At 39.1% G+C, this 26,353-nt stretch overlaps 2 protein-coding genes across 6 annotated transcripts; one reads left to right on the top strand and one right to left on the bottom strand.

Annotated features, from left to right (window-relative positions):
- Positions 1–2,096: 2,096 nt before the first annotated feature.
- LOC124181175 (D-2-hydroxyglutarate dehydrogenase, mitochondrial) lies at positions 2,097–26,124 on the top strand. Of its 3 annotated transcripts, XM_046567482.1 has the most exons (10): positions 2,097–2,193; positions 2,277–2,387; positions 9,026–9,077; positions 22,876–23,178; positions 23,855–24,052; positions 24,186–24,379; positions 24,525–24,693; positions 24,788–25,086; positions 25,180–25,363; positions 25,493–26,124. In XM_046567482.1, the coding sequence occupies exons 4-10, from the start codon at positions 22,890–22,892 to the stop codon at positions 25,747–25,749; spliced, it is 1,590 nt and encodes a 529-aa protein (XP_046423438.1). In that variant the 5' UTR covers positions 2,097–2,193; positions 2,277–2,387; positions 9,026–9,077; positions 22,876–22,889; the 3' UTR covers positions 25,750–26,124. The 3 variants fall into 3 exon arrangements, with proteins under 3 accessions (XP_046423438.1, XP_046423436.1, XP_046423437.1); XM_046567480.1 differs by lacking the exons at positions 2,097–2,193; positions 2,277–2,387; positions 9,026–9,077 and adding an exon at positions 21,933–21,969; XM_046567481.1 differs by lacking the exons at positions 2,097–2,193; positions 2,277–2,387; positions 9,026–9,077 and adding an exon at positions 21,933–21,969 and having other exon boundaries at positions 25,195–25,363.
- Positions 2,559–10,801, bottom strand: LOC124181167 (putative mediator of RNA polymerase II transcription subunit 12). Of its 3 annotated transcripts, none has more exons than XM_046567463.1 (13): positions 10,596–10,801; positions 7,975–8,668; positions 7,606–7,869; positions 7,223–7,501; positions 6,854–7,052; positions 6,451–6,689; positions 5,884–6,261; positions 5,073–5,616; positions 4,725–4,982; positions 4,459–4,590; positions 4,216–4,363; positions 3,939–4,128; positions 2,559–3,860 (listed from the first exon to the last, which is right to left on the bottom strand). In XM_046567463.1, the coding sequence occupies exons 2-13, from the start codon at positions 8,485–8,487 to the stop codon at positions 3,630–3,632; spliced, it is 3,375 nt and encodes a 1,124-aa protein (XP_046423419.1). In that variant the 5' UTR covers positions 8,488–8,668; positions 10,596–10,801; the 3' UTR covers positions 2,559–3,629. The 3 variants fall into 3 exon arrangements, with proteins under 3 accessions (XP_046423419.1, XP_046423420.1, XP_046423421.1); XM_046567464.1 differs by lacking the exon at positions 10,596–10,801 and adding an exon at positions 10,434–10,503; XM_046567465.1 differs by lacking the exon at positions 10,596–10,801 and adding an exon at positions 8,994–9,173.
- Positions 26,125–26,353: the final 229 nt, after the last annotated feature.

Below are 26,353 nucleotides of genomic sequence, written 5' to 3' on the forward strand. Positions count from 1 at the left end.
CTGCTATAGCTACAGCGTGATAATACAGCAAAACCAAATTGGTTTCTTACCACAGAAGTAGTAATAAAACCTTTGAATTTTTTGTTCGATACTATTAATATTACTATCATTTCTGTTCCCAAGTATTGCAATCATGTCTACACTCTGGTGTGTATCGTTAAGTGCGATACGGAATTGATTCTGAATGAGTTTATATTTTAACTTTTGCTTTATATCGTCGGCTGAGAGCACCAATATACTATTTCAGATTTTGGTTCAACAAAACCTCATCTTAAGAATTTCGTACAAAAACGTCGTATATCCTGAAAGATCACTTTGGACATACAATGTTATTCAACGTAATTCTGAGATAGGGTTTTGTTGAACCAAAATCTGAGATAAGGTTTTGTAGTACCAAATTCTTAGATAAGCATTAGAAGCTGTATTTATGTTTTTATCGCATCTTTCTGCAATGAATTTTGACTTCATATTGAAAAACGGTTGAATCTGAAGTGAGTTTTACATCAGCCATATGGAATATATTTTTTTAAGAAAAAACGATTGCCTATAATCCAATGACACTGCGATGAACGCTTCGACAATTATTATTGGTGAAAATCCGAAAAAAAATAACATGTTTCGCGTAGCTGTTTGTCCTATGTAACAATTCTGTTTATCTTTGTAGAGCTGCTGGAGGTCAAGGATGGGTCCTATAAATCGATTCTGAGATTATATCGTACTCCGGATCCAAAGACACAGCAGAGAATCGAAGACATGTTCTCGTATTTTCTTAGCTGTTAATATGTACAATTTTTATAGAAATTTAACAATTCTTCATTAAAAACTATACTTACAATTATGCACAAAATAATACGCAATGTTCAAATTTTTTTAAAAATTCCTAGTCGTAGAAATTTTCACTGGGGTATCCCTGGGCATATTTTCGTGACCAGTTTCTTGGCTGGTAACTGGGCCCGGGGTATAACATGTCATGTTAGTGATCCGGTACCTTCTTTATCGACGAGAGCCGTTTAACAATGGACATAGGGTTTAACCCACAGTCCTAACAGACAGGTTCATAACTAATTTTAATTGTCAATTTGAAGTAAAATCCACTGACTGAATCATTGTAGGCATCACATTTATCAATTATGGCAATGATCCTCACATTCGTTGTTCTAGCTTCCTATTCTAGGTCATAAACTGCTGCGCCAACTACCCACTTCGAACGGAACTATGTGACCAATTTTCGCGAAACGTTTCAAGCAGACAGAAAATGGTTGTGAGTGTCGTTACATGCTTCGTTAACCTCCGTGGTACGGTCTCAGGGAATATTTGTCGAACAACGTGATCCGTTAAATAACACCGATTTTACGTGTTAGAAGGAAGTTGAATAATAACTAAATTCGACAATGAGGAAGAATGCGAAAAATCTGTTGTACGACAAACTGCATAAAACTTTTGTGCTTACATGTGTTGCCGTATCCTTGGGCGGAACATGCTTAATCGCAGTACGAGCTTACAATTATTTCACAGTGGTTCGACCGCGACGAATGCAGCTAAGGCTTGAAAATGAAAAACTATTGCTCAGCGAAGGAGTAAGCACGGATACGCAGGAGACTATGTAGCCTGATAGTCCTCGCACATTGTCAACGCATTATTTCGCTCCACCTACCTAATAGTCCCACAAATAATAACAATCAGTTAAATAATAAATTGAAAAGCTTTGAAATTAAAAAAAGGTAATTTATTTTATATTCCTTCACCTGTTTTGATTCCATTTTTTCCATAATGCTTATAGCTGTACCTAGTAGCTGTTATGTAACTTTCAATAACAATTCTTATATCTACTTAGAGCCGTTAAACTTTATACTTAGATTTGTACTTTCAATATTCAACTACTATTGTTGGCAACAACAATGTTTCTTAACAGTATCAGCAACGCTTATTAATTAGTTATCCAAAAATGGCTATAAATCTCTCAATATCCAGTTATTACTCTCACTTTTAGTGATAATAATTTTCAAATCTAGGCTGTAAAGAGACTGATTTTCATAAAATAAACATTGGAAAAAGTGTCACATTTTGATCCTGTTCAGTTCGTTTCAATTGATTAGTTTTCAGTGCACTTTTATACAGCAGGCTGCTAGTACAATATTCAGCCAATTATCATTGATTATTTCAATGAAATATCTTGCGCGTTTTCAACACTAGGTATGTGCGAAAGAAATCTGAAGCATGTCATTTGTGTTAGATGAAACTAGTAAATTTTGCAAGTGGTTCTATTTTCGTTATAGATGTCGACGTGACAGGAAGAATCGGTTCTGGCTTACACTACGATGTATACATCTCCGACTTGCCTAGAATGCTCCGTGTGATGGACCATTAATCTCGTTGCACCATAAATTGTAAGTACATTTACAAAGTGGTTTGGCATTATTTTAAGGAAATATTCACGTAATGTGTTTTTGTAACAATACTTATTAAAATTTAGAATTTACAATCTGAAAAAGAAAACTCTCAGAAATTAATTATCTTGCGCAATAATATAATGGTCAGGTAAAGTACTTTGTACACAATTCGAGCTGTGATTATTTTTATTACCACTCAAAATTATTAATAATTCACGACGACGAATAATAAACCTCGATTTAATACTAGTATATCTCTATGATTTCACGTTATAAAATTTGGTATTTTAAATAAACAATTTATACTTAGAATTTATATTTACAATGTGAGCCATAAAATCAGCTCCCGTTGATGAAAAATAGCAGGGAACTTTAACATGGGGTATATGGCTGTACTTGTCTCTTTATGCTATAATAAGTATAGTATAAATGTATCCACCATGCTTAGTTAACCACAAATCACTAAAGTTTTTGTAGTGTATGTTTCTGATTATTCGGCAGTTTTATAGTTTTTTTCTTCCATTAATTTCTTTTTCACGTTTAGAACATATCCTTAGCCTAGAGAATCCTCTTGATATCATTCACTTTGCACCAATCGTTATGTCCATTTCTAAAAGCCCGTTAGAAAAAAAGGTTGCACGTATATCAATATTTCTTTAGCAGTCTATAGAATCGTCATATGTGTACTATATGCTATCATATAATACTTTAGTATACATGATATCAGGTGCAAATTTCACAAGTCATTTAAGATCTGATCGAGTATAAGTACGAAGTTATAAAGTTTCAAAAATAGTCACTTCATTTTAAAGTTTAAGTTCTCTTTTCAAATGTAGTTTCTTTGAATAAAACTTCGTGTGTATATTTTAATTGTTTAACGTGTTAGTACACTGTCTATTTATCTTCTAGGACTTGACTGTATGTGTAATATAAGGAACATTGCCAATGAATTATTTACACCAAAATTAGTAATTATTACCATGAGATACTCAAAATTAAATTTTTTGTGCTCCTACTTGATAAGAGTTTTTTTTTCGCAAAAGTCCGATAAATGAATGACCGAACAAAGAAATTGTAGCAAATAATCTGAAACGATAAATGAAATATTGCATACAATAATCATTTGTTAAACCCAGTAATATCATCTTTGAGAGAGTATATTGCTAAGAACCCTATACACAGTCATGAGTTCTCAGCACCATCAATGAACTTGAACACTTTTTGCTTTAATTATGGCTCTTAAGAGTTGTTCGATGATGGAATTGACGGGGACAAGTTCGAGTCCAATCTCATGGAGTCAATTCTGGCAACAATTTTTAGTGCTGGTCCCAACTTGATGCTCATCGCTGACATCAAATGATCTTCTTTTAGTAACATGAGGGCTTGACCATCAATCTCTTGGATTGCAAAGTCTTCGGCATAATCAGCACATCCTGGTAAACCGCGTATGAAATCGCAGACCTCGTTCACCTATTGATCAGACAGAGACAGACAGTCTTAGAATAAACCAAATCCTTGAGTAGGGGTTATAAAAGATTTTTATCTTACCGTCCACTTCACAGGATTAATCCGCGTTGCCGAATCATCTGCATTAATAGTGCCAGTAATGTTTGCAACGGATGTTGATCTGTCTTCTCCATTTTTCCGTATCGTATCTCCATTGTTAAGTTTGGACTCTGTGTCCACTTTTGCCCACTCCTTTTCTCCGTTCTCGCGATCGCTAGTTTCCTTTCTTTTGCTAAAAGTGTATAACTTGTTGAAAATTCGATTCCACAGCTGGGAGCCTAAATCTTATTGTAACAATGAAAAGACCTAGAATTCTTACCTCTTTGCACAGAGCACAGAACAGAAGCGCTTTGACTTCTTATATTTTCCATTGTGGTCTTCCAATAAATTTCCACAGGCTTCACATTTTGTAACAATTGCCCCATTCCCATCTCCATCATTCGAATAATCAGGCGCATGCTTTTTCCCTACAAGATGTATTATATATCAGTTACCGGGCACATACAATGTTACTACATGTTTTTTTTTTTTTTCGAATTCATAATCTGAGACTTCAACTTACTGGGAGGTTCGTCGATGGACTCTTTGTCTGTTAATAACATGTTATTTCTGTTCAATGGGTTTGACGTATCATGTCCAACTTGTCCCACTGTTCCAGTCAATGATGATCGATTTACAGCAAATGGTTCCGAAGCTATAAAAGGTAAATTTTTAGCCACCGACCAATCAACTACTCCAAACATTTTTCTGCACTTAATTTTTCCGGAAACGGTGTACAAAATTTAGTTCGACATAATTTATTTCAATGAGTTTATTGTCATTATTTACCTTCTTGAATGACGAATCCTTCTATTACGTGCGTAAGCACTTGTGGTTTGACCATAGCCTTGGGCGGTGCTTGCTTATTAGTCACAGTAGGTGGTACTGGCACTGATACTGTAGTTTCTTCTGTGCTTACTCCATTTGAAATAGAATTGATAGCGTTAGCAAGACCTGCAAGAGGGTTACTACATCCTCTATCTTCCAACTTTGGAGTTACTGTAGGTGTCGTCTCATCCTTGATCCCGTTTTTGCTGCGTTCGACTTCTGCAAACAGGTTTACATACCAGTTACTTTGAAACATTTTTAGAATTATAAAGGATTATAAGTCTGAAGAAGTAGTTTTTCAGTACAAACCAGGATTGTCAGTCTGAGTTATAGTGACCTCCATTTGCGATATGGTTGTATTGTCCTCTTTTTTGATAGCCTTCATATTTTCATGCTGTTGTTGCTGCTGTTGTTGCTGATGTTGTTGCTGTTGCTGCTGCTGTTGCTGTTGTTGTTGCTGTTGCTGTTGTTGTTGTTGCTGCTGCTGCTGCTGCTGCTGCTGTTGCTGCTGCTGGATTTGTTGTTGAGCCTGGTGCTGTTGTGCTTGCTGTTGTTGCTGTGCTTGCTGCTGGGCTTGCTGTTGTTGCTGCGCTTGCTGCTGGGCTTGCTGTTGTTGTTGATATTGCTGTTGTTGTTGTTTCGTCGGCATTATTAGCGGTTGCCCTTGATTATTGTAAAGCTGTTGTAACTGGTAGGCTTGACTGTGCATCGGTTGTTGAATTACTTGAACTTGAGGATGCGCCGCCATAGTTGTTATGGTTGTTGCACCCTGTTGTCCCGACAAAGCCATAGCAACACCTGGTTGTTGCTGTTGTTGTGGCTGTTGCATTGACACACTAACTGCACCTTGCAACTGTTTGAATTCAAATATTGAAAACGTTGGTCTCAACGTCGATATTTTAAAGTAACCATACTAAGAATATTTCTACAAATCGCACGCTTGCGCCCCCTGCTGAGAGTCAGCACCAATCCACACAACTTTTATGTGAGCCAAGCGTATTGTACAAATGCTGAGAATGAAAACTTGGTGGCACGTAGGTTGCAGTTTGTAGAAATATTCTCGGCATAAAATTTCGTTCATTTGGTAGGATTCAATTTCTCAAGAAATTATTTAACGTACTTGCTGAGTCATGCTGACTGTAACTGGCTGAGGCTGAACTTGAACTTGCGTAGGAACGACACTATGTGGTCCATTTCCTGCCTGTTGTTGTTGTTGTACTTGCAGTTGCTGTTGGACTTGCTGTTGTATTTGATGTTGAACATGTTGCACCTGTGGCACTTGTTGCTGAACTTGTACTTGTTGCTGTAATTGCTGCTGGTGGTGCTGCTGTTGCTGAACAGTATGTTGCTGCATGATCATTGTAGCATGATGTACGTTAGATTTTGTTTGATTAGCAGCATCCGCTTTGGTCGTAGCTGTTGCTGCATTTGGTCCAGGGCTTGTCCGAATAATTGGTTTACCTCTACCTTTGCCACCTCCGCCTCCGGCTTTTCCACCCTGTATAAAAAATGAAAATACATCACAGCAACCATATAACAAAAACCGTTGAATAGTTATACATAATTCTCATTCGACAAAAATTAAAAAATGTAGCATGTCGATTGTGGTACCTTAACCAATATCCTCATCTTCGTTAAGGTTCCCTAAGGAAAGAAATGAGGTCAATTGCTGAATTTTGATAATTACCTGTACGTGCACTGTGGCCTGTACGCCATGAACGGTCTGCGTAGAAACTGAACTAGCAGGTCGAATATTTGGACCTTGCAGTGAAGATGGAAGAATGTTGAGTGGTCGTTGGCTACCACCTCCTTGTTTGCTTTGCTGTTGTTGCTGTTGTTGTTGTTGTTGCAAGTCAATTACTCTTGGTTTACCCCCAGCCGCAGCTATTTGCTGTACTCCTTGTATTTGCTGTTGCGTCGCCATAGCTAAGACATACAATACACACACACACACACACACACACACACATATATATATATATATATATTAATATTTTCAAAAACAATCACATCGAGAATTGCAAATGATTTCTTTATCATTTACGCTTCTCAAAAATTCATACTCTTAATATAATTTGTGTATCACAAACCATTATGAGTCTGGATAGGCTGCGGACTTTGAATAAACATATCCTGTTGTGCTGGCCCTCTGATGAAAATCTGATTTGGAGTTAGAAGAGTCTGCGGTTGTAGCCCTGTCCAGGCAACTTGTTGAGCAAACGGCCAGGGGGCAAATTGCATACCTCCACTTCGTGTGCCTGTCGCAGTTCCCGTTGGACAGGTAGTATACTGGAAAATATCAGTGTTAGAAGCACGACGACAAGGCATTACTGGATATTTAGTAAGCCGATTTTCGTTCCATTACACGGCCGAACTTTAATTACACATATCAAACTTCGTTCAGTTGAAATTCCCTTGGTATAGATATTATCCAACCCAATCATTCATTTATTTACTACCTTCTGCACTTGGTCTTGTTTATTAGCAGTCTGCTGCTGCTGCTGCAATGTCGGCGGAGGTTGTGGTGAGCCAAGAACTCCAAGTTGACTAAAAACCAATGTTTGCCCACCACCAGGATTGGCAGATGTTGGAACAGGGAGATATCCGCCAGGAAAGCCTTGCACTTTAGTACCTCCACTTCCTGGATGCCCACCTCCCTGTCCAGGATTGGAAGATGTTGCCAGCATATGTGGTGTTAATTGTGTCGTAGATTGGAATGGTTTTCCAGCCGTTATTACCTGTCAATCATTCAATTTCAATTTATATCGTTCAAACAGGAATTTCAATTTTGCATTATTTCTATCATCTGTATACAATAACGAGTATCTTCATTGATATTTACCTGTATAGACGAGGGATTTATTCCTGCCGGATGAAGAGCAATATTGCCTGGCATTATTATCGGCTGTCCCTGAGTATTATAAAGTTGTTGCAAATGATACGCCTGATTCTGTATAGGTTGTTGTATCACTTGAACAGCTTGGGGATGAGCTGCCATGGTTGTTATTGTGGTTGCACCCTGTTGTCCTGATAAAGTCATTGATACACCTTGCTGCTGCTGCTGCTGCTGTTGATGCTGCATAGATACCGTCACTGCACCCTGCAACTATATCAAAGTAGCATTTAATAATCCAACGTTTTCAAATTTTATTACATATTCCCGATAGATGGCTATATTTTTTTTCTAATTCTTAATCCTTCACCAACATACTTGCTGTGGCATGCTGACCGCTACCGCTTGAGGTTGAACTTGAACTTGTGTAGGAACAACGCTATGTGGCCCATTCCCTGGCTGTTGTTGTTGTACTTGTTGTACTTGCTGTACTTGTTGGACTTGTTGCTGCACTTGTTGAACTTGCTGCTGTAACTGTTGCTGCTGCTGTTGTACCTGTTGCTGTTGTTGGACCTGTTGTTGTTGTTGGACCTGTTGTTGTTGGACCTGTTGTTGTTGGACCTGTTGTTGTTGAGCTTGTTGTTGAGCTTGTTGTTGCTGTTGTTGTACCTGTTGCTGTTGAGCTTGTTGTTGCTGTTGCTGTTGCTGTTGAACCTGTTGTTGCTGTTGTTGTTGAACGTTTTGCTGTTGCATGTCTTGAGTTGTCATCATCATTTGTTGTTGTGGTTGCTGTTGCTGCTGTGGTTGTTGTGGTTGTTGTTGTTGTTGTTGTTGTTGTTGCTGTTGTGGTTGCTGAGGTTGGGAAATCTCGATTTGCTTAACATCCGTCATTTTTGACTGAGTTTATCGCAGGTCAACAATGCTTTCAAACTTTCGAGAGTAGTTACTATTATTCCTATGTATAAAATTAGCTGAACTATGTAGATCACTTGCTGCACGGCGTTGTCTTTTTCTTGGCCATTTTGATTTCTTTATTGTTTTCCACCCGCATCTTTCTGTCGCATAGACAAATCTGAAATTCAATGAAATGTAAAAAAAAAAAACGTTACAAAAATGCATTACGTACACAGAGGCAGATTTCCTTTCCTGAATTATTATTCTCCATACAAACCATGCTCTTGCATAGAATGACATTCAAATTTGTTCTAAAGATTGAATCCACTATGATTATACACTTATAATTGAAATGTACTCTGACAGATTGTTTATAATGGGTCTTTGAATTTTTAATCATAAACAGCAGCTCCATCTATCTTTAATTTCATTGTTACATAACCGTATCTATATAACAAAGATAATGGTTTATTACACTTAAATAATCAAATGACTTGTTTTACTCAAGAGTTGTATTTTCTTTTTGATTGTGCAGTTTCGTCAGGAAGAGAGTTGACCACTGTCTTAAGAGTCTTCGGTACATTTTGGTGAGTAGTATGTTATAATTTGATAGCAAGTTTTTTTCTTCCAGTAAATCAATCTATACAGAATTACGATTTATAAGGGTTATAGAGGTTATGACTAATTTCAAAATGATAACAAAGTGCTGCAATATGATTTTAGGTCAAGTGCAAACTACGTAAGGATGGATAAAAGAATAACTTATAGGTATAATATATATGATGTAGGCTGTTTGTTACTTGATTCTACTAATGTAACGTGGGTAATCTACATTATTATATCTTGAACACGTGATCTGAGAAAACACATTATGTGCATTGATGCTATCGCCGATTAGTATTTGCTGAACTTGGAGTGTAATGAACCGAAAATAAGAAAGATATTGGGAATTTTTTAAATTCAGGATAATATCCATCTACCTGTATTGCTCTTAGCATTGCATATTGCACTGACAAAGCTAATTTCGAAATTATTAATAAGTCTTGTAAAGTATGCTCGACATATGTTTGAAATCAATATTGTGAAGTAACGAGAAGGCTGAAATAAGGAATGCTTGTATCACGTTTGCAAGACATTTCTCAAGTTTGAAAAAAGAACGGTATCTAAGGAAAATGAAGTGTAACAAATGAAGAGCAACGTAAAACAGCTGGGCGTCAGTAGTAAAACCCAAGTTTCATGTGGATAATGAGTATCACTGGTGCATATGTTTCTTTCTCCGGGGTGAACGTGCGGTTAGAGGAAGTGAGACGGTAAAACTGTAAATAGAGTGGAACTTGCGAGAGACAGAGATGAAATTAGTCAGTGAATCTCAACCCAGTGCGTGAACAACCAATTTTTTTTTTAATACAATTCTAGCAACATTCAACAATGTCTAGCCCGGCATTCTCCAATTTGTTGTGTATCAGGTCGTGCTTTCTGCATGTTGTTTGAACTTGGAACCACGTTTGCTGCCGAGACTTTTATTTCAAGAAGTTTGCAAGTGTTTGAACGCGACATGTGCACATCCATGCATGTCCGTACATACACATGCCAGTATAAGCGTATCGCCTGGGTTTAGCAAAAACGAACGCATATATCAGCATGCATACAATGTATGGCTCCCCTTGCGAGTAGCATGTAAGTGTGTGTGTGCGTGAGTGGTGCGAGAGCAGTGGTGGATAGCTAGCCATCTCTCGCCTCGTGTCCATCTTGGAATAACAAAATACAAAATGTCGTCCGAGCAAAACCTCCATAATTAGTAAAAGCGGGGTGTGAGTGACAACACAGATCTCGCCATAATGGATCGTAACAATAGTAACGATAATAACAATAGCAACACGCGGTAGCGTGTATCACGATCGCGGATAGCGCGTTTACAGATATCGTGTATACGACCGACGAACCGAGAGTAGGTTAGAACCGAGGTGATAAGGTTGGAAGGCGTCCTGCTCTCCGACATATTGGATTGGGACTAGCTCACTGGCCGTCGGCTGGCTGCCGTCGACGGCTATGTAGGAACCAACACCGTCGCACACCAAAGCAAATCTCGATAATTTCCTACTCACCATGTATTAACACCGTTTCAGCGACTGCGCGGCGGTATTTAGCACGTTTTTAAACACACCAAACGTAACGATCGAACAACTACGTGTCAAATAATACGAGAATGTGAAATAACGCGAAATGCAACCGGGAAAAACATCGGTTTAGAAATAATATTCAGAGTTGACGTCGAAACCTGAAAGCGTTGGTAGTGGCGCTCACTCGCTGTCTGCCTCCCACTTTGTGAGCGAGGCACCCCTCGCCTTCCCCTTCTCGAACGCCGACCCTTCTCTCCCCCCCTGCCCCTGTACGCCCCTCGCCCACCCGCCACCTCTCCCTCCACGTCGTGTGGCCATCGAGCTGCAACCGTTGTCCCCCATTGGCCCAACGTGGACAAATCCCAGAGGCATCGTTCACCGAGCGAAGGGCGGGGCCTCCGATATTCGGATTATGGGCGCATGCCTGCACACACTCGAACCCAGCATACGCGTCGTTCGTCTAATACTCATGCGCGACGCATATACACACCGTCTAGAGGTCCATAGCAGACCTGATGGTGTAAACTCCCGCCTCAGGGCCGTCGCATCAGGTGGTTTCGATCGGTACGCTTCTTTCGATTGTCATGTTTTTGAAAATTTCACTCGCTTCTGTTGAATTCTCTTTGGCAGTTTTCGGAGATTGGGAAGAACCAGGTCCTAGGTTCGTCGTTGCTGAATCTTTTGTCTAGTAATGACATTTCGTCGAAAACGGGGAAAAAGATTTTACGACTGTCGTGACAAATTTTTAAGCCGTAAAAGAAAATCTGTCAATTTTGCAAAGTTGTTTGTTTTAAACTTTCAGTCTGAGGTTGTGTTGCGTATACCTACCTATATCATGGAAAAAAAAATTGCATACAATCGACATATCACGTTGCGATGTGATATATTGACGTACTTGCACGCATTTGTAGGATCTGAATGTTGGGTATAACTTGAGGGTATAACGGTTTTTAATTGCATTTGCCTAGTTGATTTACCGCTCTTTTTCAAGTCAACATTAATTGCACAGTACGGTTGTGCCGTTAATTGAAACTGTAATTACCTCCTGCAGCGAGTCAATAAAACGGGGCACCAACTTCTACTCACGGCCCTGGCCCAGCTGACTACAAGCCGGGTTTATACCTCCGAGTTGAACGCAGGGGATTCGTGGTAGGTAGCAGTAGGGGTTAGCTCCACGAATCAGCCGAGCTTTTCTCGCCACCCAACGACTCCCTTCAATACAGGAGTATAAATTCCTCCTCACCTCTGCACGTTACATGCTGCTTCTGAGGAGCTTGTATGCATCTCAACAACATGGAACAAATTATACCTACATTTGATCGTAACGGTAGATGTTACAGCTTGGTATCCTTGTGAAAAGTTGAAACTAACAATAAAATTAACGTCATTCAATTTCTCCTTATATTTTCTCAATAATTCTTATACTCGATGTAAGAGTAAATAAATATTTCCAAATGCATTGCGAAAACATTAACAAACATGCAACCAATCATTGATAACAATGCACGTCACGTATATCAGTAGGTACGTTCACATTACGGTCCAAGTAGGAATCTCCACTGAATTATATCATATTGCGTTAGAGTATAAGAGCTCGATGTTATGATACACTATATTTATGATTTTTTCTGCCAACGGTGGAGTGTAGTTTGGGTATAGTGGTGGGGTAAGTAACCAGCCAATGGTTTAGGTCGACCAGGGTTGCCAAGGAAACCGGTTAATGATTCCGGCCGCCACTGAGGAATTGGCTCGGCGAGGGTATTCCTGCGCATGCGTACACACACCGCTGGGAGACGATTTATTAATAGCGAGCCGTCCCGTTTTACGTTGTGTGCGTCTTGCCGGTCGACTCACACAACGTTATATCCGAATAGATGTCGGGCCGGTCACCTCTCGCCTCCGCACGCAGATAATTAAATCTCTCCACGCACACAGGAGCGCAACGTCGGAGCCTTGACGACGATTGGTGTCTTTTCCAACGTCAAAATCCCCACCTCCCACAGCTCGCCCCCTCCGGCCTACTCTCCTGTTCTATCATATTTTACTGATTCGATGACACGCGTATGTTGGTCCGAATCTACGTGCGTGTAACCACGTGCGCAAGTGTGCATGAATATAGGTTTACCGTATGATCACAGCACGGCTAAGTGGGGGGAGGGGGGCTCCCGTATCCACCAGTGTAAACAGGGAGATCGAAATACTGTATACATCGGCCACTAGAAACGTAGGTACGCTGGCACGCCCATGCACCAAGGTCAAAATTAGTGCAGCACGTCACGCTCTTTCGGAGCTTATAGTTATATAGGTATGCCTGTATCTTGTCTTACTTTAAACTCAGCTGACGTTTGTTATTCTATTACATAGTAGATATTTTCCAAGCCAACTTGTACCATGGGCAGGGATCACTTCGAGGTTCCATCGGCCACATGATTTTCATCAGCTGATCGTCTTGTAAAGTTTTGGTCGTTAACGAATCTAACGATAAATCGTACGACGTGCGTCTCGAGTTGCAACCGCAGTTTATCATTGCTGTTATTCAAGCAAATAAAAGACCTATTTTTTCTCTACCGAAAGAAGATGCTTATACTCTGAGAAGCCAAAAAAAAACAAAAACATTCACTTCGAGAGTAACTCGATTTCAATTTTACTGAAAATCATTTCTTTTTTTTTTTAATCTTATTAAATTTACGTGATTTTTACAATCAATCCTCGTAACTTTGACTAATAACTGCTATTATGATTAACTCTGACGTTTTAAGGTTATTGCATCAACGTTCACACCGTACTTACTACGAAATCAGACGATCATTTAACTTTTGACTCGAAAAGTTTGTTCGTTAAAAAAAAAAAAAAAAATGCTAGAAACCATTGCTACCAAGTATTATACAACGTATCGCGTTACGAGGTATAATATGCGGTATTGTGACGAGAAACAAAACCTCGCGCAGCACGAGGACACTAAGTGCATAAGCCATAAATGAAACGTATCAAGATACGTGCGATGTTCCCATATACGTATAAACATTTAATACCCGTATTGTATATTGTAGGTATATACGCCCATACAATACCGATCAGGGTCTGGGCCGCAGGCAAGATGAGAACATCAATCAGTGTTAGGTTGACACGTGAGACTCCCTGGCCTCTCATGCATGTGCAGCATATAAGTACGAGACATTCGGTGCAGGGGAGCGTCTGAGACACCTAAGGTTTCGACTTGTACAATCCCCTCCCTCTCCCTCTTTCTCCCCTCCTCCCCCTCCCCCCCCCCCATACCATCTCGCTCTCGAGGTGTAACAGGCATGATGCAACCACAGGGTTCTCCTTGATCCGGAAAAACCAAGTCTCCGACAATATGCGGACTTATACGCCAATAGGAACATTCCTTCTCTTTCTCTCTCTCTCTCTCTCTCCTTGTCTCTCTCCCTATTTCTCTCGGCAGTCGCTGCTCTTGGTCTCTAAATAATGAAGGAGAAAAATTGAATATGGAACACCTATAAGAGCTCTTCTCCCTGCAGATCGTCGCCGCTGCCCCCCCTCTAGTCGTCCCTCGAAATTCCGTGTTTCCCCCTCCCTACCCCTCGCCCTGCAGCCGCCCTCTGCGTCCCTTTTTCATTCCTCCGACGTCGCCGTCACGGTTTCGTCTCCCTCCACTCTTCGCTCTCGCTCTATACCGGCCGGTTTCTCTCTGTCCCTCCCTTTCTCTTTTTCACCGACTCGCTCCCTTTATCAGTCCGTCTCTCTCGTTCCTACTCGTGCCTCTCTCAATTGTAGCCACGAAGAATAGTGGCCTAGAGCGCGCTTGCGGGGTGGGCGTTTCACGCTCACGTGACGATCAACGACCACCGCCGAGTTTCTATACGGTATTAGAACGTAGTGTGGGTAGGAACTTGCTACATAGGCATTACGTGTACGCAGATATAGTATACCTAGGTATACATCCATGTATGCATATGCTATACCTACCTATATGGTATATGTATATTATTATACATATAGATACCCGACCAGATTCTCGATGCATATACGTTGAGCGGCTGGAGTGGGGCGAGGGGTCGAGGAGAGGGAAAACTTCACGTAGGTATATAGGTATAGATATACGACTCGCGCTCTAACGGCGGGGCATGAATAATTGTAATGCAACATTCGCGGACTCCGCGCGTCGTGCCCTCCCTCCCCTCCCCGCCCCTCGCTCTACCGATTCGCTATCTCGTTCGGCCTTGTGTCGCCACCTCGTATACGCTTTGCTGTCTCCTTTTCTCTCTCTCTCTCTCTCTCTCTCTCTCTCTCTCTCTCTCTCTCTCTCTCTCTCTCTCTTCGTACGCAGCACGCCTCGATCCCAGTCACCCTCTCTTCCAGCTCTCGCTCTTTTCTTTATATCCATGTATCGGTGTATACATATATGTGTATATGTATAATTGTTGTGGCAGGTCCTTAAGCTGGTACTCCCTTGTATAAATATTGACCAAAACGATCAGTTTGACAGCTGTATTACATAAGAGCGAATGATGGGCATGATGCCTGTGCTAGATTGAGGGAGAAAACATGGCGATGTCATTCAATGACCATCTTAGGCCACTTGGAAAATTAATTTCAAACGGAAAAACAGTCTTGTTTATTTGTATATCACTTTGTCACGATCAACGTTTATCTTTATTCACTCCACTCGTCTATGATGATATCGCGTTCAATATTGTTTACATCGATATTCTAAGAGCATGTGATCGTACTCAAGCTGTGAATGAAGATCGACGAATTCGAGAACCGTCACCCGTATATAGGTATGTGTATACCTATACACGTCTGGCTGGTTGAAAGATGGCGGAAGAGGGTCAGAGAGGGGGGAGGAAGGGTGTCCATATTCTCGGTTTGCTGTATATCGCTAATTGATATTGACGGATGTTAAAGCTGTTTGAACCAATCATTAATTGTCGATCACAAACTTGTTTGACAATACTCACTTTATTTTGTCATTATCATATACGCATTAAAAAAGTATTAAATCGTACGATACGAGGAAACTTCGTTTCGGGTATAATAACGTTGTACGCGTAGAAATGTATATTGGAATCCTAAGAACCTGGTGCAAAAATTTTGCTTCGTATAAGTAACCCATTCTCATTCACCCTATACATATGGAATGCACTGTTGCAACATCATTTAATATTCTAACGTGCATGATTTGGTTCGATGAACCTTGCCATGCAATCGTATGCTGTAGTTCTGCACTTTGCGATTCTATATACCTAAGTTGCACAATTCGAGGCTCATCATTTACTCTTGTCATCGTACCTACGGAGTTTACAATTTCAATTGCAACACGAGTATACGATAACAGGTATAAAAATGCACTGCGGTATCGCGTCGACGAGCTTCGCCATTCTTTTATTTCTTTATGTATTCATTTTCATATTAAATTTACAGGAAAAACAAATAGAAAACAACTGTCACGATCGCAGTACGTGTATATATATATGATGATATATATATATATATATGTATATTATAGGCGGATTACCGCGGGGAATCTTGTAGCAATGGTCAAGTCCGTGGGACAGATGTCACTCTAATCTTATCAGAAAAAAAAGCTCATTGTCTTGTACAGTTATAGATATGGGATTTTCTCCGTCAGAACATACAGTAATAAAAATTCGAATATTTGATTCCATCAAAATTTTAATGGGTGATTACATCTTCTGAGAAGAGATTTCACGATTTTTTCCGAGTTTTTCTCGAGTCTTTCATTCATGTGTTCTTGAGATATGAATTTTTGAATTTTTTTTGTCGAAAATTCTCAACTTCTTGAAATACTGAACAAATGAGATGTTTTGTTTTTTGTTTTAACTAATTCTCATAAAAAACATTGTTTTCTTTCACAAATGATGCCGTAGAATTTATAGTGGAGTCACATGTCACTATTATTTTTTTTTCAATTTGAAATTTCACTCTGCAGAATAACTGGCTTCTGTATCAAATCAGACATGAAGTTTCGGTAACTTTAGACTCCCTTTGGAACTCGTTTAGTTAATTTTACTATTTTAAAGACCGGGGACTATTTTTCACAAAATTTTCGTCAGTTGAATCCTGCTATCAATATGAAAAAAATAATCTGTCCATATTGCGATGTTTTTTTTTTCTACTAGGAAATCATACGATTCGTAGGAAAGTCGGATTTCTATGTACTTGAATCTAAACTTATGTAAATTTGTGCTATCGTATTTGAAGTTAATTTCGGAAAATATGAAATTTTCATTCGATTCTTTGTAGATAATTTTCCAATAAATGTTGCTAAAATGTTGAAACTTGTCTTCTTTGAACTGTCATGTTTTTCGTCCTTCTTACAGGCCGAAATTAGCAAATGTACATCAGTTTAGATTTAAGTACAAAGAAGGCCGACTTTTTTACGAATCGTATACTTGCCTAGTAGAAAAAATCATCGCAATATGGACGGATTATTTAATACTGATAGCAGGATTCAACTTGCGAAAATTTTGTGAAAAATAGTCCCTAGTCTGCAAAATAGTAAAATTAAGTGAACGAGTTCCGGAGGGAGTCAAAATTTAACGAAATCTTCCCGTCTGATTTGATACAAAAGCCCTACTCTGCAGAACGATATATCAAATTAAAGAAAAAGAAAAAACAGAATGAGATGTGATCCCACGATAAATTCGACGGTATAATTTGTGAAAAAAACATTGTTTTGTATGAGAATTTATCAAAAAAAGTGTGCAACCTCTCGAAATCGTAAAGTTAAAGCTTCAACTGAAAAAATCATACCGCAATTGATAATGATCAAGTTTTTTGTAAATTTTTTCTTCAAGTATACCTAGTTGGATAGAAAAAATTTCAAAAAAACAAACATCCTATTTGGTCAATTCTTCAAGAAGTTGTGAATTTTTTACAAAAAAAAAAATTCAACAATTCATATCTCGAGAACACATGAACGAAAAATATCGAAATAAAAAATCGCTAAAGCTCATCTCATTAGGTGTAACCACATATAAAAATTTTGATGGAATGAAAAATTCAATTTTTTATTGCCGTACGTTCCGATGGAGAAATCCCCGTATAGATTCTTCGTCGTTATACCTTAGGTATATGTACCATATTGTACGTGGATTCTCCATATATCTGCAAATACAATTTGTGATAATCTAGCATTTAGAGACGAAAATTGATATAGGTTCGTATTATAGGTATGCATATAGATTATGTATCCGATTGTAAGATATGAAGAATCGTAGGTATAATAAATACACACTAGGGCAGTTCAAAAAAGTGCTTTTTTTTTATTCGTTCCCATCTCCTCAAATGTTCTGGTCTTTGGTGGAAAACAGATCCTCTCAAACGATGAGCTCTTCAGTTCAGGTTTAACAAGCTCTCTATTTTAGTTTTCATTTCCCATTCATTTGATACAGGAAAATTTCACTTTTCGTTAAAAGTTAAAATGCTCGTAAACTGTTCAATATTTTTTAAATAAATTTATAGATCCTTGAAGTTGATTCTTCAAGTTTTACAAATCTCTGTAACAAAGCGTCGTTTTCATGATTAGAACAATATAGATTTTCTCCTTTTCGATAAAAATCGGTAATTTTCAGATGACTGTAAAGCGTGTTCTAATGACGATACAACTCATGCTTTGTTATAAAGGTTTGGAAAGCTTGAAGGATATAGCTTACGAGTATTTTAACTTTTATCGAAAGGTGAAATTTTCCCATGATAAATCAATGGGAAATAAAACTTAAAATAGCAATCTGTTAGATTTGAGCTATATAGAGTTCATATTTTGCGACGATCTTTTTTTCATCAAATACTAACATTCGATGGGATGAGATCAAAAAAATTTTTTTTTCTCTTTTTTGAACCACCCTAATGCACACACTGATACACAGAACACAAAATTTACATCACTGAGAGAAATTAATAGTTTCGGTTACCGGTCAGTCCTTAACTATTTTCATTTTTTACTACAATCGAAAAATATATTTCCAGGTAGAAAATGAAAATTAGTTTTCTAGCTGTTACCGGAAAGTCTAGTATCCGTTACTGTTCTTTCCCATTACGATCACTGTTGCTATATTTTCTTGCAACTGTTGTGAAAATTTAATGCTTGTGCAGCAATAAATTGATTTTAAAGCCTTATTTAACCAAAAAAGTATAGTAAACCAAAGAAACTGATTTTACATTGCAATTACCAAAAAAGGATCGACAATAACGCAAAATGGTTACGTCCACCGCGTTTTTCGTAATCCCAACAATATTCAAACAGTTTTTTTTAACGATACCTTTTTTACTGAATTTTTCTAGTTCATGAAACAAATGAAATTTTTCTCAGTGTGGACGAACAATTTGTTACTGCAGAGTCTTAGATATACGTCATATAGTATACGAGGTATGATTAATTGTTCTGTAAAGGTATGGGAATCGTATATACATATGCGATATACCATATAGGTTATATGTTTGGATTGCGGAGGCGTTGAATAGCTGGTGGTTCATATATACCATACGTCGTATGGGTATAACCATGACGAATGCACGTCGTGCAGGGATTCGTACGTGAGAATTCTTCACCGAATAACGTAGACATCTCTCAATTATTAGATGGCAACAGCTGTGTGGCCCCAGCATAGCCATTTGCTAATGGATGAGTCTCTCTATGTAGTAAGGCTTTGGTGCATGGCAGATTATAAAGTTTCTTGCACCAATTAAAATCGTTGCGATCTCGAGTTGTAAGTCACCGTGACGTTAAAAATCCCATAGATATACTGTATACCTATACGTGCGTTTGCCGAGGTGTGCAAGTCTACGAGGCATATCTTTATATACATTTTTCCACCCTTCCCGAGTTTTTCTATCACGGCGGTAAGATGATGTCGTCCACTTCATTTCACCGCCTTCGGATGTCAATGGCTCTCGCTTCTCACGGGCCTTTTACACTACCATAATATATATATAGAGTTTACTTAAACCAAGGCTTCGCTCATTCAGCAAATGCTAAATAACACTGACGATGAAAATTCATTATGCACGTAGGTATAGCTTGCGAAGTTTACTCCGTTTATGAAAGACTCGCAATAATTTAAAATTTTCCTCCGTATACTTAATGCATACCAATAAGACCTGCATAATAAGAGTACCTATCTACTGCAGTACTTGGCATTATGAGGAGTATTCTCTCCAAACAGTGTCTACGTATATGTCGTATAACTTATACCTTTATAACTGTACAGTTGTAACTCATCCCCGTCATACCTAATGGAGAGTCAATTTGGATTCTAATCGATTCACGTGATTATCAGAACGTCAGCTAATGATCGTAATTTCACATTAATTCATCTGTGTTACAAATATTTTACCACGGTCACTGCCGGTTAGGCACAAATTTGGAAATACTTGGGCTTGCTCCGCGACTTCACGTTCTGCATTTTATTTCGATCACACAATGTCTCACACGTTAAAGTTATTCATTCTCATGCTACAAGATAATAGATGACGTATACGTTATGAAATCAGCATATGTGGTCCATTTCTTCGACATTATTACTCATACAAAAGGATAATTGATATGCTAGCTTTATCAAGTTATATGTGTGAGGCTTATCAATTAGTCTTATTCCCACGATGAATAATATCCTAGATTGTAGATGTATCGCGAACTTTGTTAGTTTTCATTATTTCGTCTGCAGGTATCTATATGACAAACACAATACGTACATTATAGGTATAAGACGAGCTTTAACTAAGTATATATCTGTGATGTACGGCCTTGCACTTCATGCACGCGTGTGGCCCTCACCCTTCACGGAGAAAGAGAGATATAGAGTTCGGTGCCTTCCCTCCACCCTCGGCTTTTCACCCTCAACCCCGAACTGCAACCCCTCGGATCTCGTGGTTTTATCTCTCTCGCTGCTTGGTGAGCTTTGTCAAGTGTTTTTTCCCCGATGTCCTTATAGGTATGCACGTGTATCCGCGATCGGAATATACCTACGCGAGGCTAACGATTTTGGTCAACTCCATTAAATCCGTTTTTCATTTACGTACGAACTAGTTTGCGGTACTATTATATACACAAATAGCTGCTATACGCGTACAACTTTCTGGATATATAATTTGTCCTGCCTGTTCGATGCGCGATTATGTATATGCTCCTACTTGTTGCAGCTTCTACTGCGAATTCGATGAGTTACACCCGTTACAGGTATAGAAATACCTGCTCATTAGTGACTTAACCTTTCGGCTAACTTGTTTTCGTTTCGAAACAAAATGCGAGCTCTATTATCTATGAATTATGTGACAATGACTGGCGATGCAGCCGGCTTGAAAGAATGGGAGTCGTTCTCACATAATTCGTATTATAGAATCGAGCTCGTATTTATTTTTGGACCGAAAACAAGTTAACCGAAAAGTTGAGACATAATGAATGCTACTGTACATATTGAGAGGGAGTCGAGTGCATCTCTATTCAATTTTTTTCTTTTTTGTTTTAGAGCATGAAGGAATTATGAATAAACATTAAGAAATCAAGTTTATTTTATGTAACTACGTGTATTATTATTCGCAGTATTTTGGAATACCATACCCTTTTGAACATGCATATTTATAGTGCACAAAAGTGTTAAAAAGTAATTTCGTTACAGAGTAGAAAACATTCCCATAGTCGTTCGTGCGCAAAAACAAAAACCAGATTCACACCTTCCATTTTACATCATGGAACGCATAAATTACATATTGTGTTAGAATCGCTCGTCTTCGGTGTTCAATTTTACGCACGCAACGTGTTGCTGTAGCTAATAAAACACGTTGTATAATATGATCTTTGGGCTCTTATTTTGTGTGTTATTATTAACTCCAAATTAGTTTGAATATAACATAAAGACATTGAGTTGGCTGTGATTTTTTTTTTTCAACATCTTAACGACCATCGACGAAGTTTCGAATAATCATTTTTACAACTAATTTGAACGTAGGAATGACCTTGCCACGTCACGGAAGTCTAACCAATCAGAAAACTCGACAGTAATTCTCAATGATTAGACGACCTAGATATTCGTTAACGTTACAATAATTGTTTAGTGACTGATTCTGATGACTGTTTTGACACGTACTTTCCAGAAGTAACCGTGACCTGATCTAACATTTAATAACGATCATTTTCAACCTATTCCAAGAGTTAGGCTCGATGAAAGATGGGTATAGCTTTGCTTTTTCATATACAGAATAGCGATCTAGGAAAGTGGGGAACGTGTGAATTTTGGATCAAGGATAAAGATTTTGCGAGGACAAAAAATATTCGTTGAAGTCGTGAACCAATCTTCGATCGAAGATCTGCAGATTATGGCACAGGATAAAAAAAAAGGTACCAGTGTCACTTAGTGCATTAATTTTTTCCAAAACAATGCGGAATTTGTAGCGTGACGAAGGCACGTTCGTCGTGTTTTCTTCTCTTCCCTTCTCTTCTCATCCAAAATTCCATATTATACTATACGATATAGTTGCTTTCCAACGAAAACGATAAAAAGTAGGTATTCACAACCTGGGTGGTTATCATGTAACAATTCTATAGCAGAGTATTAACAACGTTGACCATTCGTGACCGCCGGTTGCGTAGTGTGACTGCATATTTTTGTGCCGTATATATATATATGTATAAAATAAAACCCTTTCCCCCACCCTTCGAGTCCCACCGTGCCACTGACCGCTACCCCGTGAAGTACAGTCGGCCCAGTCAGTATCCCGGATCTAAGAGAGACTGCCTCATTGTTAGGTTAAACCTATACCGCGATCGTAAATCTGTCGGCGATGGTTTTCGAGTGGTAAAAATTCCGCTCGGTCAGGCCATTACACGGTCACGTTTCCTCGAGGCGAGTCAATTTACGTCGTTATACGGAGAACTGCAGCAAGCTGCGAAGTGCAGGTGGACGGTGTAAAAGTTTTGCGGTTGACTGTACGCTCCCCCTCCCCCCCCCCTCCCATCCCGGTACACTCCCCGATCGTGGCGCGGAACGACGACGAAGCGGAGAATTTCAACTCCTAATGCCCTGAAACGTGAAGAAGAACGGCGGGGATCGCACGATTCGTCTCGAGCCGACGAAACTGTCCGAAAATATTTTTCCACCACCACCACTTATTATTACTTTTATGGTGATTCGTGGAATTTTGGGAAAAGGGGCGGGGCGGGTGGAGGGCGGCGGGGGACCAAACGAACGACGTAGAGAAATGATTCCAGGCTAATCTACCGACGTGCGTACATATTTTGTTACAGAAAAAGTGCGCCGAATGATGTTGAGCGTTTTGCGACAGCTGCGAAACGTTCGGAAGGGCGGCTATGCGGCTATGCGGCATCCGAAAATCAAGGAGTCGGCAACGGTGCTTTTCGCCACGGAATCCGTCGCTACACTTAAGCCTGAACCCACCGCTGTCAGGTACAAGGTGGCACGTGGACCTTACGCCACTGTTACCGACAGCCATCTACGCTTCTTTGAGGATCTTCTCGGCAAGGACAGGCTTATAACTGATCCCGACGAATGCGAGAGTTACAACGTCGATTGGGTTAAAATGGTCAGAGGTGGGTGGTGGAAGCTGCGGTAGGTGGTATAACTCAACGCGCCTCGAGAGAACCTGCGCACCGTCTGCGCGGAGGTTGTTCATGCATTTGCCGATGGGTGGGAGAAGGAAGGAAAAAGGGGAGGAGCTGAGCGCGAGGGAGACGCCGCGCGTCGTCTTTCTTTTTTTTCCCCACAAGCTTTTCCGATTACTTTTTCTCTGCCTTCTTTCTTTTTTTCTATTTATTTCTTTTATTTCTTTTTCTTATTTTTACTTCAACCCCATCTTTAGTCCTTTGTTAATTTTTCTTTGTTTTTACGCTATCCGCCATTTGCGTCAACAGGTTTAACGCGTTTTGTGTTCAACTTTAATTATTATACTACTAACTGAATATGGACCGTGGCTTCGTTCGGCTTTAGATCAAGTCTGTCGGTTCACAAGACTCAAGGGTCGATTGTGTCGTGCGTGCCGCTGCGTGCGATAAAGCAAGAAAAGAATATTTCACAGAGCGCGCCACTAAACGCGACGCTCCGTTAGCGACATCTCTTATTACGAATGTAAAGCTTTGATTGGTATTTGAAATTAGCGCGAGTTACGAATTATGCCAATTTTTTTTTACGTGATTTTGCACTGACTTTGAGTACATCGCTTCTCTAACTTTTTCGATTTACATCACTTTTTTTTGTGCTATTTTTTAGGGTGCAGTCGTCTCGTTGTGAAGCCAAAGACTACGGAAGAGGTTTCAGAGATACTCCGATATTGTAATGTAAACCGACTAGCTGTATGTCCTCAGGGCGGAAACACTGGACTTGTTGGCGGCAGTGTACCTGTTTTCGATGAAATAGTTCTCTCGACCAGTCTCATGAACAATATTATCGAAGTTGATAATATTTCAAGTAACTATCCTTCGCAGGATTTTACAGCTCCTACCGTGCCCCATATTCCAATTTCTATTAAATCCTGAATCGATAAGTTCTTCGTCGTTGTGAAATTCCTGTTCTTCTAACTCCATATTATTTTTATCTGTAGGCACACTGGTCTGCCAAGCTGGCTGTGTTCTAGAGACCTTGGAAAATCATTTAGCACAGTCAGGGATGATGATGCCACTGGATTTAGGCGCTAAAGGCAGCTGTCAGATTGGTGGTTGTGTTTCTACAAATGCTGGTGGTCTTCGACTGTTGCGTTATGGAAATTTACATGGCAATTTGTTGGGGCTCGAAGCTGTACGTTAGATGTTAAACAATTAGTAAATCTAGAACCTGAGATTTAATATTCTACCGGATCGTGCAGATACTGTTACACAGATTCTAGTTACTTTGATGTTTATAATTTGATATTAATCAAATCCTACTTCTTGTATTCCAAAAGGTGAAGGCAAATGGAGAAATTGTAAATTGTTTGAATACCTTAAAGAAGGACAACACTGGATACCACCTGAAACACCTATTTATCGGATCAGAGGGTACTCTGGGTATCGTCACGAAAATTGCCATCCAGTGCCCCACACTTCCGAAAGCTGTGAGCGTGGCTTTGCTAGGTGGGACAAACTTGACTTTTAGTATCTTTATTTCTTCATTTTATGTTTGTAAAGTAACTCTAATCAAAATACGTTAATCATTGGATTTCCACAGGTGTAGATAGTTTTGAGGACTTGTTGAAGACTTACCAGTTAGCACAGGCGGAATTAGCGGAGGTTCTTTCTTCTTGTGAAATGATTGATCGAGCTTCAATGTCTGTCTGTACTGATAATTTGGGGTTGAAGAATCCGCTAGTTATAAATAATGATGGCTATGAATTTTACATGCTAATTGAGACGGCAGGAAGCGAGACACGTCACGATGAAGAGAAACTTAATCAATTCCTCGAGAAAGCTATGGAAAGAGAAATAGTTAAAAATGGTACAATTGCCACGGAACCTACAAAAATTAAAGTGAGTTTTGAAACACTCATACTTAATTTTTGTCTTTCAACACGAGGCGCAGGAATACACAATTTAAACTCTTTTCTTCCCTGCTAAGGATAGATTTCATCTTTTCAGAATATTTGGCAACTCAGAGAACGTATCACGGAAGGGGTGATGCGAGATGGTTATGTATTCAAATATGACATTTCTGTGCCCTTACCAAACTTTTACGAAACAGTCCACGCTCTACGTGAACATCTTAAAGATCCTCGTATCAAACGAATCGCAGGATATGGTCACATCGGTAATTCTCTAGACGAACGTCATAATTACAGACATAGTTTAGTTCTGTTTAATTGCATAATTACAAGTTAAGCAATTTTTTATTTTAAGCTGGGCAAAGTTCGTACGATAAACGTAACAATTTTTTCAGGTGATGGAAATATACACGTTCAAGTTTCAATTCCTGAATACATAGATGAAATAGCTCATCAAGTGGAACCATTCATTTTTGAATACGTTTCTAAATTGAAGGGCAGTGTGAGTGCAGAACATGGAATCGGGTTCAAAAAAACTCAATTTTTGCATCTGAGCAAAGATGAATCTGCCATCAAGTTGATGCACGAACTCAAACAATTGATGGATCCAAATCGAATTCTAAACCCGTACAAAGTCCTACCGTCCTTGTGATCTATCAAACAAGCTTCTCAATCCCAAAAATTCAATCGCTTTTTGTTCCTGTTTTACCGTGGTATAAGACTATCTCCACAAACAAACTTTCTCACTAGTGTATATGTGTATTTGTACCTACATACAATCCAATTTAAATATGTACATAGGATAAGTTACGCTAATGTATTTCACGTCTACATGTTACATTTTTTTTATGTCTCGTAATATTTCAAATGCAATATTTCACAAAAAAATCTATGTTTGAATCCGAGATAATGCGTTGAAAGGTGCAATAAAGCTCCGTATGCATCTATACCAGAAAATTTTATTCATGTCAAACCATCGAAAATTCGTATCTCTAATAAAAGGATTACGAAAGTTGGATTCTAAAAATATTGAAGAGCGTTGAATCACGCGTTGTATCTACGTCACATCCATCCACCTCGATGTCGAAATTTGGGTCATGGTGCAACTGTAATTCCAACAAAATTCTGATTTTGAAAATCGGTACGCGCTATGGGACTCGATACAGAAATTCTGGTTCTTTTTTTTATCTCAATGAAAAGTGGATTCAATCCGAATCCACACAAAGTAAAATGAATTGAAGCTAGAAGATGAGAGG

This window comes from Neodiprion fabricii, chromosome 4 (assembly GCF_021155785.1).
Source record: "Neodiprion fabricii isolate iyNeoFabr1 chromosome 4, iyNeoFabr1.1, whole genome shotgun sequence".
Taxonomy (NCBI): Eukaryota; Metazoa; Arthropoda; class Insecta; order Hymenoptera; family Diprionidae; genus Neodiprion; species Neodiprion fabricii.